At 38.4% G+C, this 13,738-nt stretch overlaps 1 protein-coding gene across 14 annotated transcripts in view; it reads right to left on the reverse strand.

Annotated features, from left to right (window-relative positions):
- The window catches only part of AGAP1 (ArfGAP with GTPase domain, ankyrin repeat and PH domain 1), a 684,170-nt gene that overhangs the window by 85,262 nt on the left and 585,170 nt on the right, over positions 1–13,738 (reverse strand). For 9 of the 14 annotated variants that reach the window (XM_037912087.2, XM_037912086.2, XM_037912090.2 and 6 more), the window contains one exon: positions 10,616–10,693. The exons of the other annotated variants lie outside the window; for them this stretch is intronic. In XM_037912087.2, the coding sequence (XP_037768015.1) occupies positions 10,616–10,693 (78 nt within the window). The remainder of the gene's footprint in view (positions 1–10,615; positions 10,694–13,738) is intronic. 14 annotated transcript variants of the gene reach the window in all.

Raw genomic sequence — 13,738 nt, forward strand, 5'->3', positions numbered from 1 at the left:
TATGGCAAAATTTTCAGTATAGCCCCTTTCAAAATGAAAAAATGCACTGAGTGCATTGGCACTGAGGCAACTCCTTTGCTAAGCATACAGAAGGTCCTGTGAAGATCCAAGAGATCTTCATAGAAAAATAAAATACGAGGAGCATAATGATACAGAGGGGAAACCCCCTCATACATAAGAAAGGATTGATTTTTGAACACATATACAAGTTATGAGAACTGTGTGGACAATGATCCTATTTGTAATTTAACTATATTTTAAGTTTGTATGGATTTGGGAAGTCTCTGCTAATTGCTTGGTGACTCAGATGAAAATTAAAAAAATGTTTGATTAAATTCTCTTACCTTTCATTGCTTATATCCTACATCATACTATGGCTAGAGAAGCTAACTTCGTAAGTGGGAACAAGGGATTTGGGATTAGGAATAAATTCAGCAATTCAGCCAGTTTTATATCCAGTAAAATTTGGCATCAACACTTGATCTTAGGCACTTTATCTGGTTTTCTGACAGAACCAACTGCTCTCTTCATTACTAATTATTCTTCCTCCTTCCCCAGTCCAAGTATCATAGTAAGCTCTGAACATCCATAGTCAATGGCAAGGAATTTAAAATGAGAGTACATTACAGGCAGAATGTAGTTCTCACACATTAGTATTCAACCATCATGTTGGCTTTGCATTAAAGACTTTACAAGAATTCCTGTTACATTCTAGGCAGGCATTCTTGACAGCCAAGGTATTGCAGGCAGAACTGACTTTGGTGTTGAACACACAGTATCCCTTTCTAGACAACCAGAAGTTAGAATCTCATTTGGCCAATGTGATTTTCCATCAATGTGTGTCTCAACTGCCAGTTTTGCTTTTCAGGAATATTTCAGTCAAATTATACATTTTTCCTTGTTTATAGAAATGTCTACCAAATACATTATGTACAAAACAGTCTAGTAAGAACATTACATGGTGTCATACAGAAGCACTTTTTGGAACGTTCCATTTTTACATACAAACTATCTTTTCCCAAAGAATAGTTTTTGATACACAAATTTCTTGTTTCATCTCCTGACCCTCTTTGCTGTGACCAGATGACATTGTGACAGCTGCCATCTTGGCTGACACACTGGGGTATGAGCTGGGAACCTCAAAGCTAAACCCAGAAGTCTCCAGCTAAGCTCCATACTATGGGCTCTAACATACTCATACCCTTTGTGGCTCAGGCACAGAGGGCACAGATAACACACATAACCAGAGGGTTATTACATGTACTCCCATCTTGGTAAAAGGGACTATGTAATTTTTCGGATTGGGCTACAATGCTATTTTGGTCTGAAAACTTGCCAAAATGTTCACCACAACTGGCTGAGAGAGGCAGCCCATGAAGGAAATGGAAGTCAGTATTCTTTTTCCCATGCCCTCCACTTTCGAATTTGTTCCCCTCCCCAGAAAAGGGGGGAGGAGGCTAAAAACAGGAGATCAGAAGTAACTGCAACAGCTGAAGATCTCTGTTCTTATAAGTTTTTCTGTTTAAACTATTCTAAATATGGTAGACTACTGTTTCAAACCTGTGATCTTAAAATAACAAATAATACAGCGTATTATATGTTACTGTGATTACACAAATGCATGCACTGCTAGGTCATGTATGTTTAGAATTTTTAAATGCTACATACACAGAGAGAAAAATCCATGTAACAAAATAAGATGAAATTGTTGGGTTTTACCCAGCAGTGTTATACGCTGAGCTGTTTAAACCCCTCCGAGTCTAATCACAACACTTTATCAAACAGGTTTTCGTGTGTAACAGTTATTCATAGAAAGGTCCACTATAATAGTATTTTAGCACCATCAACCTGTCGAAATCAACCTGCCCAATTACTCCAAACTACATTAATAACACCGGATATTACACTAATTGTGTCCAGTTTCTATGCAGACGAGGTCCCACGGGGCTAATTTTGCATCCTCAGGGGCAAGCAACTCAGCCATCAAACTGATTTCACAAGGAATCCCTCCTCATTACACAAGTCCAGGCTGTCAAACATTTTTTTTTAAAAGGTTAATGGGCCAATCAGTCATCAATTATTTCCTGGAAGCCTAGCAGACAAAGGGTTAAAGTGCTAAAAAACAGCTGCAATTGTTTTACATTTGGAAGTTGTTATCAACAGGAGATGTCTGACGGGAATATCTTTTTGGATGGGAAAACAGGAGTTGGAAAGAGCTGGAGGGAGACACATACGTATGGATTCCACTGCATTATAATTAAAGAGTAATACATCACTGTGATGCTTTTTCAAAGAACCAATGAGAACTGGATATCCAAGACAATGCATATTAGAAAAACTGTAGAGTTCTCTTAAGTTTCAGTGTAACAGCTGCCCCTTTCATGTGAGAATATCACTTCTTATATTCCAGATCTAGCTTTTACTATTGTCCTACACCACCACCTTTGGTTTTTAATTTTGCCTGACATCTTCAGTTATATGTGGTTATTAGTTACTTTCGTTGGGGCAACAGGAAAGTTATTGCATCAACAACCCACCCACCCTAGGAAAGAAAAATATTCCTTATATACCAAGTACAATACAAGTGAAAACAAACATTGATACGCCATATATAAATGGATAATACTTCTTATGGATTCAATGAAATAACACTTACAAATGATTATTTCAGGCTACCTCAGTGGATGGATTCCTCAACGCTTTTCTTTTTGGATAAACTTTATTCTCTGTCAAGAGATATCTCTGGTATCCCTTCTGTGTAAGCCCATAAATGCTAAGTGAGGAAGCATCCCAATGGAAAACAGACAAAGGCAGTGGGCCCACAGTGAATGTCATTAAGTGTCTTCCTGTTCTAACATTCAGATAGCAAGTGGAGAGGCCTAATTTGATAAATTATATTGGACATGGCCAAGGAATAAGATTCACTCAAATCACTCTCTTTTCATAAAGGCTATACCTCTTCCCAGAAAACTTTTCAAATGTCAGTCGGCTTTTCATCTGAAAGAGTAATTCTAAAATCATGTCTAGATCAATTTGTGATCGTAGCTGCCACATCCAGCATTGTCTAATCTAAATGACGTGAGTTACCTCAAACATATACTGAACTATGCATCCGCTGGTGGTGGTGGTTTGTATCATGGTAGCTCCTAGAGGCCTCACCTCAGATCAGGGTTCCATTGAATTAGGCATCATGCAAAGACATAGAAACAGTGCCTGCCCTGAAATACTTAAAATCTAAAGAGACAACAGGGGGAGAGAGAGAGTGAGAGAGAAAGAAAGGAAGATTTTGCAGATTCGTAACTAAGGCCCAGTGGGAGTAAGGGATATTTGGTCTGGAAGAGGCACGAAGTGAAACCAGACTTCTCAAGTCCCAGTCCAGTGACTTAATCATAAGATTAATCTTCTTTTCATGGTACCGGGTTTCGTATTTTTGGGATGCTGATCTTACTATAATGTAGCCATTATCACAGGTACATCAGGCTGGCTGCTTACTTGTTAATTAATAAATACACTGCACATTTAGATTGGATGAGTCAACTAACTTTGCAACAGGGACCATGTACTTTTCCTTTAAATATAGTAACAAGTGATGGGTCGGACTAAAGATATTGGTATATTTTTAACGATCCAAAAACATCTTCAGCAGTTGGGACTGAAGCTTGAAACCCATTCTATTACATGTGCCTGAAATGACATATTGCAAGCTTAGTTTTCATAACAATGTGGTATCAAAGACTGATTTAAACTCCCCCAGCCAAGCCCACCCCCACATAAAATTCCTACCCATCTACTCTTTTGAATCAGTCATTTGAAAAGACTTAGGGTTGCAGCAAAAAACTATATTCATGCCCTAAAATAGGCAATAGATATTTACACCCTACCCATGTAGTTGTGAAAGAAGTACAAAACCAAAGGTATTTGTTTTAATTTATTTAGGTACTTGATAATTTTTGCTATCATTACCATTTGTCACTCAGTGTAATTTATCTTCATATCTTGGAAGATTATAAGTATGTTTATTAGCAGCCCCAATTAAGGAAATAAATTTGTGCCATGTCCCACTGGGCATGACTATGCTAATACTTCTCTCCCCTCTCCAAATCCAGTGGTCTAAATCTAATTAGTTTTGAAATTCAACCCTATCAGGTCAATGTGACTCTGCCATTAGTCACCCACAGGTATTCTGGCCCACAGCTCTTGAAAAAAGATTGTGATCTACTGGATGAATTATATCACCACCCTTACATGACAAACTGGAGACAAAAAGCTTGTTATTAGCTCAGGGGAGTGGATTATTTTATTGTAGGCATTCGTTGTTTTTGTAGGACACTTGGGTTTGAGGAAATCCATAAAATCATTTTCAGTTAGTTTATGCAGGATATATGTCAATACTAGATGGATAATTTTTCTAATATTTTTAAAAACAATTTCACATTTCAGTTTGCAGTTCTATAGTTTATATTTCAAAGTGGACATATAATTCAAATGTTAGGAGTTTAAGTACATTTAAATGTGACAACGATAGTGTCAAGGCAGCAAAGCCATTGTTACAGCTGAAATGTCACTTCTGTATTACTTTTTTAAAGGGAGGTTTCAGAGTAACAGCGTGTTAGTCTGTATTCGCAAAAAGAAAAGGAGTACTCGTGGCACCTTAGAGACTAACCAATTTATTTGAGCATAAGCTTTCGTGAGCTACAGCTCACTTCATCGGATGCATACTGTGGAAAGTATAGAAGATCTTTTTATACACACAAAGCATGAAAAAATGGGTGTTTACCACTACAAAAGGTTTTCTCTCCCCCTACGCCACTCTCCTGCTGGTAACAGCTTATCTAAAGTGATCACTCTCCTTACAATGTGTATGATAATCAAGTTGGGCCATTTCCAGCACAAATCCAGGTTTTCTCCCCCCACCCCCCCCCCAACACAAACCCACTCTCCTGTTGGTAATAGCTTATCTAAAGCGATCACTCTCCTTACAATGTGTATGATAATCAAGGTGGGCCATTTCTAGCACAAATCCAGGGTTTAACAAGAATGTCTGGGGGGGGGAGGGGGAGATAGAAAAAAACAAGGGGAAATAGGTTACCTTGCATAATGACTTAGCCACTCCAAGTCTCTATTCAAGCCTAAGTTAACTGTATCCAATTTGCAAATGAATTCCAATTCAACAGTCTCTCGCTGGAGTCTGGTTTTGAAGTTTTTTTGTTACAATATCGCAACTTTCATGTCTGTAATCGCGTGACCAGAGAGATTGAAGTGTTCTCCGACTGGTTTATGAATGTTATAATTCTTGACATCTGATTTGTGTCCATTTATTCTTTTACGTAGAGACTGTCCAGTTTGACCAATGTACATGGCAGAGGGGCATGGCTGGCACATGATGGCATATATCACATTGATGGATGTGCAGGTGAACGAGCCTCTGATAGTGTGGCTGATGTGATTAGGCCCTGTGATGGTGTCCCCTGAATAGATATGTGGGCACAGTTGGCAACGGGCTTTGTTGCAAGGATAGGTTTCTGGGTTAGTGGTTCTGTTGTGTGGTATGTGGTTGCTGGTGAGTATTTGCTTCAGGTTCGGGGGCTGTCTGTAGGCAAGGAGTGGCCTGGACTGTTTCATAAAAAGGGACTGTTTCATAAAAATCTGTTCAGGCATTTTGGAGTTAATGGACACATTTTTTCATACGATTAGACGTTTTCAGATTTTTTTTATACTTGGTAACTAAAATACAACTTGGGTTTAACACTCGAAACTTGTCATGCATGCAGTCCTGAATGAAGACTAGAAGAAATGTGGTTTTGATATAATTATAGATGTTTAAATATAGCATACTGAGCAAACACAGCATCAGTTTCTTTAATTTTAGAAAGTTACACCAGTGTACAATGCTCCAAATGCGCTGATCTCTGAAAAATCACATTTGTATTTAAACAGCATAACTACGAAAATTGAAATCACAAAGGTGTGAGGGGTCAGGTGTCTTTTATAAACATACCAAGTTTATATTATATACCTTCCCCTCTAAACATTTGGATCTTTCACTCAGAATGACCATTGCTTTGCCTGCAATAAGAATTCAACTTGTCACTTCTCTATGGTAGAATAAAATCTTAAACCTAATGTTTGCAGCAAACCCTAATAATGGCCTTGCAAACGTAGAACTAAATCAGTGAATGAATATATAATGGGGGTCTCACTAAATTGCAGGTAAGAGCAAGGGGGCAATTCCTTGAACACAGACAACCTTATTGGTTTAAACAGCTTTGTTCTTTTCTAATTGTAGAAGTTAGACAAATTTAGTCCCTTTTATTACTTGGACAGGTACCATTGCCCAAATTTTGCCCTCAATTACATCCACAGAACTCCCAGTGAAATCAGCATAGTTGGTCAAGTCTAAATGAGGATGGAATTTGGGCCCTGGGGTGTAAGGATGTTGAATTGCTGGGATTCCACTGGTCACTTTTAGCATATATTACCTATTATGTATTAGTGACCTAATGGAAACACCCTAGGGAGTGAGACCTGGTTTCGTTCCAGCTCCTGCTAGCTCTCTTTCTCTATGGGACTTCTCTGCATGTCAAAAAATTAACAGTCTAATAGTTTTCAATTGTGGTTCGCAGATGCTTGGGGGTCGCAGACTACATCTAAAATTTCCAAAGGGGTCCACATCTACACTTGAAATTTTTTAGGGGTCTGCAAATGAAAAAAAAAGTTGAAAACCACTGGTCTAAATCCATGCTGTCATGGGCTAGGATATTGACAAGATCACAGTTCAGAAATGATGAGTCTAGTCAGTTTGTGGATGCAAGAGTTCCAACAGAATACTTGTAATTTTTGGGCACAGTGGCATGCACAGCAAAATGGACTAGCCGCTTCACTACATACTTAAGGATCTGGGCAGGCTTATACAGCCCATGTTGCTGTGACTTCACTGCTATTGTTATTTGAGTTAGCTAGATCAAAGCTAGCTCAAGTCTGTCTACATGTGCTGCAGTCAAATCTCTGATTGCAGTGTAGACATACATACCATTTGAGCGAGCCTGGGGCAAGCTGGGAAAGTGGTGGGATCCATAGTGCGGAGAACACGGAGAGATCCATTGGTTATGGAAGTTGTAGCAACCAAGGATTGGGTGTCCAGATGAAAAAGGTTTAAACGCAACTGAACAGGCATATTCTAAAGCATATCTGCTATTTTGGATTGCCATTTCCTATTACCATTTACCTTTTTGAAAGCATAGTTATGTTAATATGGGGCTCCGTGATGTTATATGATTAAAATATGATGATGTATATCACCATTGCTACCAATGTTATGTAATTACAACAAATTTATATGAAATATGTCATGTAAGGTATCAATGGAAAAGTTATAATCTATCAAATATGATTATCTATTTGTATGTATGTATCGTCTTTGTATCTAAAGTTATGAATATTGACTATGTATTAGTATTTCAAGTGTGTTTGCTCCTGGGATAACACCCACAAGGTAATTTACATCCAGTTTGGCCAGCACATTGTGAATGGACTATTCAAACTGATGGCCCATTAAAGGACACTTAGACGACGGAAGAAGCCTGTCCCCGCCTGATGGGCCTTCCTGGGGATGTTTTAGCCAGAATACTAGTAGTGACCGTTTCCAGGACTCATTGAAGCATGCAAGGGTATGTGACTAGCTCATGTGACCAGCTCATGTGACCGTGGATGACTCCTTGTGCCTGTTATTTCCCACAAACTAAGACTGAGAGCAGTCCCTCCACATGGGAGAAGGCATAACAAACCCTGTAAGCATCTGCATTTTACCTCTTTCCTGCTCTCATCTCTGGACTATGGAATTACACTAACAGGAGCATTCTACTAATGGACTGAGTACCTTTCAATCATCAGTGACCGGATCCCCAGAGACCACAAGTGACTGCTGGGCAGACCGAAAACACACGGGGCCAAAACCATGACTAAGCTCTTTGGCCAGAAATGGAAGGAACATGCTCGCAACAAAACAGAATGGTGTGGTGTTGACTTGCATTCATGGCAGGACGGATAAGGACAAGCCGGACAAAGGTGACAAAGATGACCTTTCAATCTTCTGGAAATTACCAGAGACTTAACAAGCCAGCAGCTTATAACATCACTGCTTCAAACCTGATACAAGAATTTTGCAATGAGTGTATGTATTTGTTTTCCTTGACCATTATAACTCTCTTCTCTTTCTTTCCTCTTATAAATAACCTTTAGATATTAGATACTAAAGGATTGGCAACAGCATGATTATTGGGTAAGATCTGAGTTATATATTGACCTGGGTATGTGGCTGATCTCTTGGGATTAGAAGAACCCTTTGTTTGATGAAATTGGTTTTAAATAACCACTCATCATTCAGTATCGTGTCTGGATGGTGAAACAAGGGCTGGGATACCCAAGGAGGCTGCATTTCTGACTTCATGTTAACCAGTGTGGTGAGACAGAAGTTTACTTTCGTTATTGGCTTAGTATATCTTATGAAGGAATAACCACCAGTTGGGGGGAGGGAGGTCTGCCCCATTTCTCAGCAGTTTGTCCTGAATCTGATATTTTCAGCTGTGGCCCACTGAGGCAAGGTGACAGACTGCTACTGTGTACACTCCTGATTTACTGAGCATTCCCCAGTTTTGCAATGCTAGCCATTATCCACAGACTTTGTTTAATAGCTCAAAGATGCACGATTATTACTCACAAATTTCCTGGACTCTCTTTCCCATGTGGTGAGTACTTCCAAGAAAGACCACCCCCCGTCCCTTGCCTAATTAGTTAAGATAGAGAAAATCTCATTGGTGCTGCTAGTTGCAAGTCTTAGGAGTTCAACTTTTAAAGTTATGTTCTCCCACAGATGAACACACCCCAGCATACCTTTCATATTAATTTATGCGTATCAGTATGTTAAATGGCACCTAAGATTGAACAGGCCCCCAAATATGAACTCCCTTTCTGTAAAATATATGCAATTATTTCTATTTATTTTATTGTTAAAAGTTTAGCAAAAAGAGAACAGTAAATCCCATGCTTGTCAAGAGTCATCCTACAATAGCAAACACGCCTGCATGTTTGATCCGGGAAAATAACAAGTTTAAAAGAGATTACCAGTGGGGAAAAACCCCCCCACATTTTGCAAATTACAAAAAAGTATCTCGGAAGTTTCCTTTTAAATAGCAAAAAGCTTATTTATTCATGTTCAGCAACTAGTATTTATTTCTCTTCAATTCACTTCACACTCTGTGCTTAAATGCTTTAAAAGGTAACACAAAAGTATCACAATGGATATAGCTTTGTTGTTGTTACTTAAAAGGTGAGAATTTTAAGTTTCCAATGAGAAATAAAACAAGATTATAATGTAATGTGTTTCCTTAACAAGCTGCAGTAAAAAACACACTTTTGTTTCCCAGACACATTGTATCTGTCGGTGAGAGCAAGGCATCAGACAGGAATACGGTAGTAATTGTGCAAAAAAAAGGATGGTGATATAAATCACCAAAGGTTAATGATCAGGATGTGAACAGAGGGACTTGTTTACAGAAATAGCATGCAATTTAAAATTTACAAGAGATTTAATGCCACTACTTGGCAATCGCTAAAATCAACAGCCCAGAAAACAGTGACATTAAGAAAAATATTACAGTTATAATCATTCCAAAATAAGTCAATTAGCGTTAGGGCATGCGCTTGCGATTACTTGACCCATTTGGTTTGCACTTAAGTGAAAAAAAGATTTCCCCCCTATAATATCAAGATTACCGAGATGTGACCTATTTTGCATTCCATATTTCATATACCATCCCCTCTTACTCGCTGTCTGAGATGGTGGCCGAGGGTTTTTCTCTTTGCCTGGCTTCCAAGTAATTCTGACCTCTGACATTTGTAATAATAAAAAAAAAGAAGACAGTTTATAATTGTGTTGTTCAAATGAAGGTGGGGAAAAATTCAATCTGCTATTATACAAAAGGCATGACGGCTGTCTTCAGTGAAAAAAGCAATGTAAGTCAATTTGTGAACTTTGGCACCAGGCGACCTTTAGAAATACAACAATATACAGAATTTACAAGCAAGAGTAGCACATGCAAATGACCTGGCTCTGTCTCGCCTTTGGATTAGAGCTGCAAAGAGCATTATGGAGAACGCTTTCACAAAACAAATTAAGACTGTTACTTAAATGTCACGGCACACTATTGTATTTGGCTACAGATCATTACACCTGATACTAACACTTTTAAAAACTGTAATAACTTGGGAAATATTACATTGAGTACCCACATGTATAAAGGGGGAAAATAAATAAATAAAAGAAAATGGGTTCCCGAAGTAATTTAAACATCACCACTCCACGACTAGAGGGAAAGGTCAGAATTTAAGTAAGCTGAAAGGAACATGAATGGCAAAATAAAACGCACAAACAGAAAGATGAAAAGACCATGGGAATGACTCTGCAAACAAAAGATGAAAGCACGCATGCTTTGGGCAAATTTGATTTCCATTCCTGCATTTGGAAAGTGAGAGGAAAGGGGAGCAAGTCTGGAGAGGCAGGTATAAAGGGGAGAGAGGGAAAGGTGTTCATCTAAAACGTGTTGTTTTAATTTGTTACCTTCAGTGTTGGTGCTGCTGCTGCTGTATATATTTCGCAGGCTACCAACACGGTTTAGTTTCCATGCTTTGCGTTTGGCTGCATCCAGAGAGCAGAAGGGGAAGAGAAAGAAAAAAAAAAAAAGAGAGAAAATAATAAAATATAAAGAAAAGAAAAATATGAAAAAGGGGAGAAAAGAAATGTCAAAGTAGCATGTGAAGTAAAATACCAGCACAAGCCTGTTATATGTGAAGCAGCAACATAGACAAACACAAACAGAGCTTCTCAGAACCGCCACCAACATGGAAGGCCTTGCTCCTTTTTTTTCCACTGAAAAAGATACTTTCAAGACTTTACAACATGACAAGACTTGTCAGTAGTAATGGGATCTAAAATAGCAATGAACAATGGAATAGAAAATGCACTCAGTGCTTCTTGTATACATGATGCACTATTAGAGACAAGACAACTACTGAGGTATAATGCTGTTTAATTTATAGCAAAAATTGCCAACCAAAGGATTTCCCCTTTTGCTAAGAGGGTACACTAATCACTAGATGCCTATAACAGTAAAATCTTTAATTCCAGGTGATGATGTAATAGGTTCAAATAATCTAAACCACCACAAGCATTATTTCTAGTGTAATGCTTAGCTGTTCTACTTTATTATTATTATAAATATCAAGTAGAAACTGTTACTATGCACATCTTGTTTTTTCAGAGGCAGGTTACTGGCAAAGTATAAATTCTTGTTTGGAAGGTAAACCGTAATGCCATCATTGCTGTATTAGAATCACATCAAACTTTTAAATCTCTCTGTTTCAAGCTCCCATTTTTGACATTAATAGGCAGAACTGTACAAAAAGCACTTAAATCCTCTGCTCATTATGGGAAATTAATTCTCTCACTGTCTTTTAGCAGAATCTATATATTTCTCCCCAAAAGTTAATTGAAAGCATGAGAAATACACTAGACTAACAAAAAGAAAAGGAGGACTCATGAAAGCTTATGCTCAAATAAATTTGTTAGTCTCTAAGGTGCCACAAGTCCTCCTTTTCTTTTTGCGGATACAGACTAACACGGCCGCTACTCTGAAACTAGACTAACAATATTTTTAGAGTCAATTTCATTGGGCAGGGCCTGTATCTTTCTTTTCAAAACAACACCAGGCACAGACACACACTGTTGGCATTTAACAACAACCAACATTAACACACTGGATAATTGACCCATTATTTATCCACCAAACTAGTATGTATGGACAGTAGCAGAGCAAGCTTTCCCATCGCTATCCCAAAATAGGTCTCAAATGTAACCTACTGGGGCCACTTCTCAGGACGAGATGGTAAAGCAGCAATTCATGGCTGCACCACTTAGCAGGCATTGTGATTGTCAGGTAACTGTATACATGCAGCATGGAGAACAGACTTCACAATACTAACAACAGTGATAAAGGCAAACCTCCATTAGCTGTCAGCAGTATTAGAGCTCATACCTATCTTCAAGCCAGACAGAAGAGAGAATAAGAGAAGTGCCAACAGACAGACACTTCAGCAGGCCTTATATTCCACCTAGTCTCTTCCCTCATGCAAATCTTGGTCTAAGGCTGTCAAATACTGCAAGGTTAATTGTGATGGTGCATTGCAGTGAACTGGTTAGTCAACCATCTCAGTCAACAGGGGATCTGTTGGTAACAAATCTGTCATAATTAGGTGTATATATTGTTTCTCCCACTCCTGCCCAGTATGCCCCTTCAATCTTTGAGATGATATGCACACAACAAATAATATATGCAAACTCTGAAAAAGAGTTTTTCTTGTTTTCTTTTCTAGATGTGTATTTTAGAATGCCAAGAAGTGCTTCAACCAAAAAATTGTTTATATGGAAAAGTAACATTACTGTTAACTCATTCAAATGTTTAACAAAAAGCTGTATCTTCAGTTGAATGGCTAAGAATGGAAAAATAGTTGTTTTCCCATACTGGACAAGTAGCTCAATCAAAAGATTGAGCACATAACCTGATTCATACAGTAGGTGATGTGATCATATGCTGAATTCAGTTTCGTGCTGTAAGGAGAAACCCTGTCCTACCACCTGTATTAGAAAGTTGCCTATTTGGAACAATTCCTCATGTACAGCATTGAGAATGATAACTACCATCTGCATGCAACCAGTAACACTATTATAAAATGGTAATTCAGCTGTAATTGAAGAGCAGTACCCAAACATCCTAGAATGTTAACAACCTATCCATTCTTTTAATGCAGTGGCATTCAGTGTTTAATACTATGCACTGATGAGGGAAAAAATGGAAACCTGGACACTTGACTGCTGTCACTGATCCCCTTAACTTTAAAAATATATATTACTGAAATGAAAATCTACAATATTATCCAGGAGACCAACTGATTCAGTCAGATTTATCTATACATTTAAGTTGGTCAAGTCTAAAAGTGTCTGTCTACTGTGCTCTTTAATATTATGAACCTTTAGTTTTAAGAGACATTTAGCAAGTCAGAGCAGGAACTAACAACTAAAGAGGGTCAATCTCCCCGCTGAAAACTTACTTTTTCTGAAAAAAATTTGCATATAAATAGCAAAGTCTAGACTTAGCACCCCTCTGAAAGGGGAGGCTGTCTCCAGTACATAAAGCCCCTTTCCCAGTCTGCTTTATGATTTTCATTTTTCATACTCTAATCGCACATTAGAGAATGGATGTATAAGCAGGAGTGAACTTGCAGCCTGGTTTTCTATTAACCTATTGATGAAATAATCAATTTTAAATGTGTTAAATGTCATGCCTTTTTCTTCCTTTAAACAAATGGACATTTTCTGGCTGAAGCTGAGGTCCTGATACATCCTTGTGTGTCTTGCAGCATTGATTGGACTTCAGTCTACTTTTTGTGGTGCTTCACTGCCTCAGATAATACAATACTGTTACCATCAGCAAGCTTTGGACAATGCCAAATGCAGCCTCCAGGATTCTGACTGATGTATGTGAGAACACCAAGGCCCATCTTAGACAGCCTACCCTGACTGCCTTCATGATTACGCACGGACTACAAATGTTTGTAACTTACAAACAAGGCCTTACAAAGCACTGCAGGTAGTTATGTGCCTGATATGTCACTGACTCATACCCCA

The sequence above is a fragment of the Chelonia mydas genome, chromosome 11 (genome assembly GCF_015237465.2).
Source record: "Chelonia mydas isolate rCheMyd1 chromosome 11, rCheMyd1.pri.v2, whole genome shotgun sequence".
Taxonomy (NCBI): Eukaryota; Metazoa; Chordata; order Testudines; family Cheloniidae; genus Chelonia; species Chelonia mydas.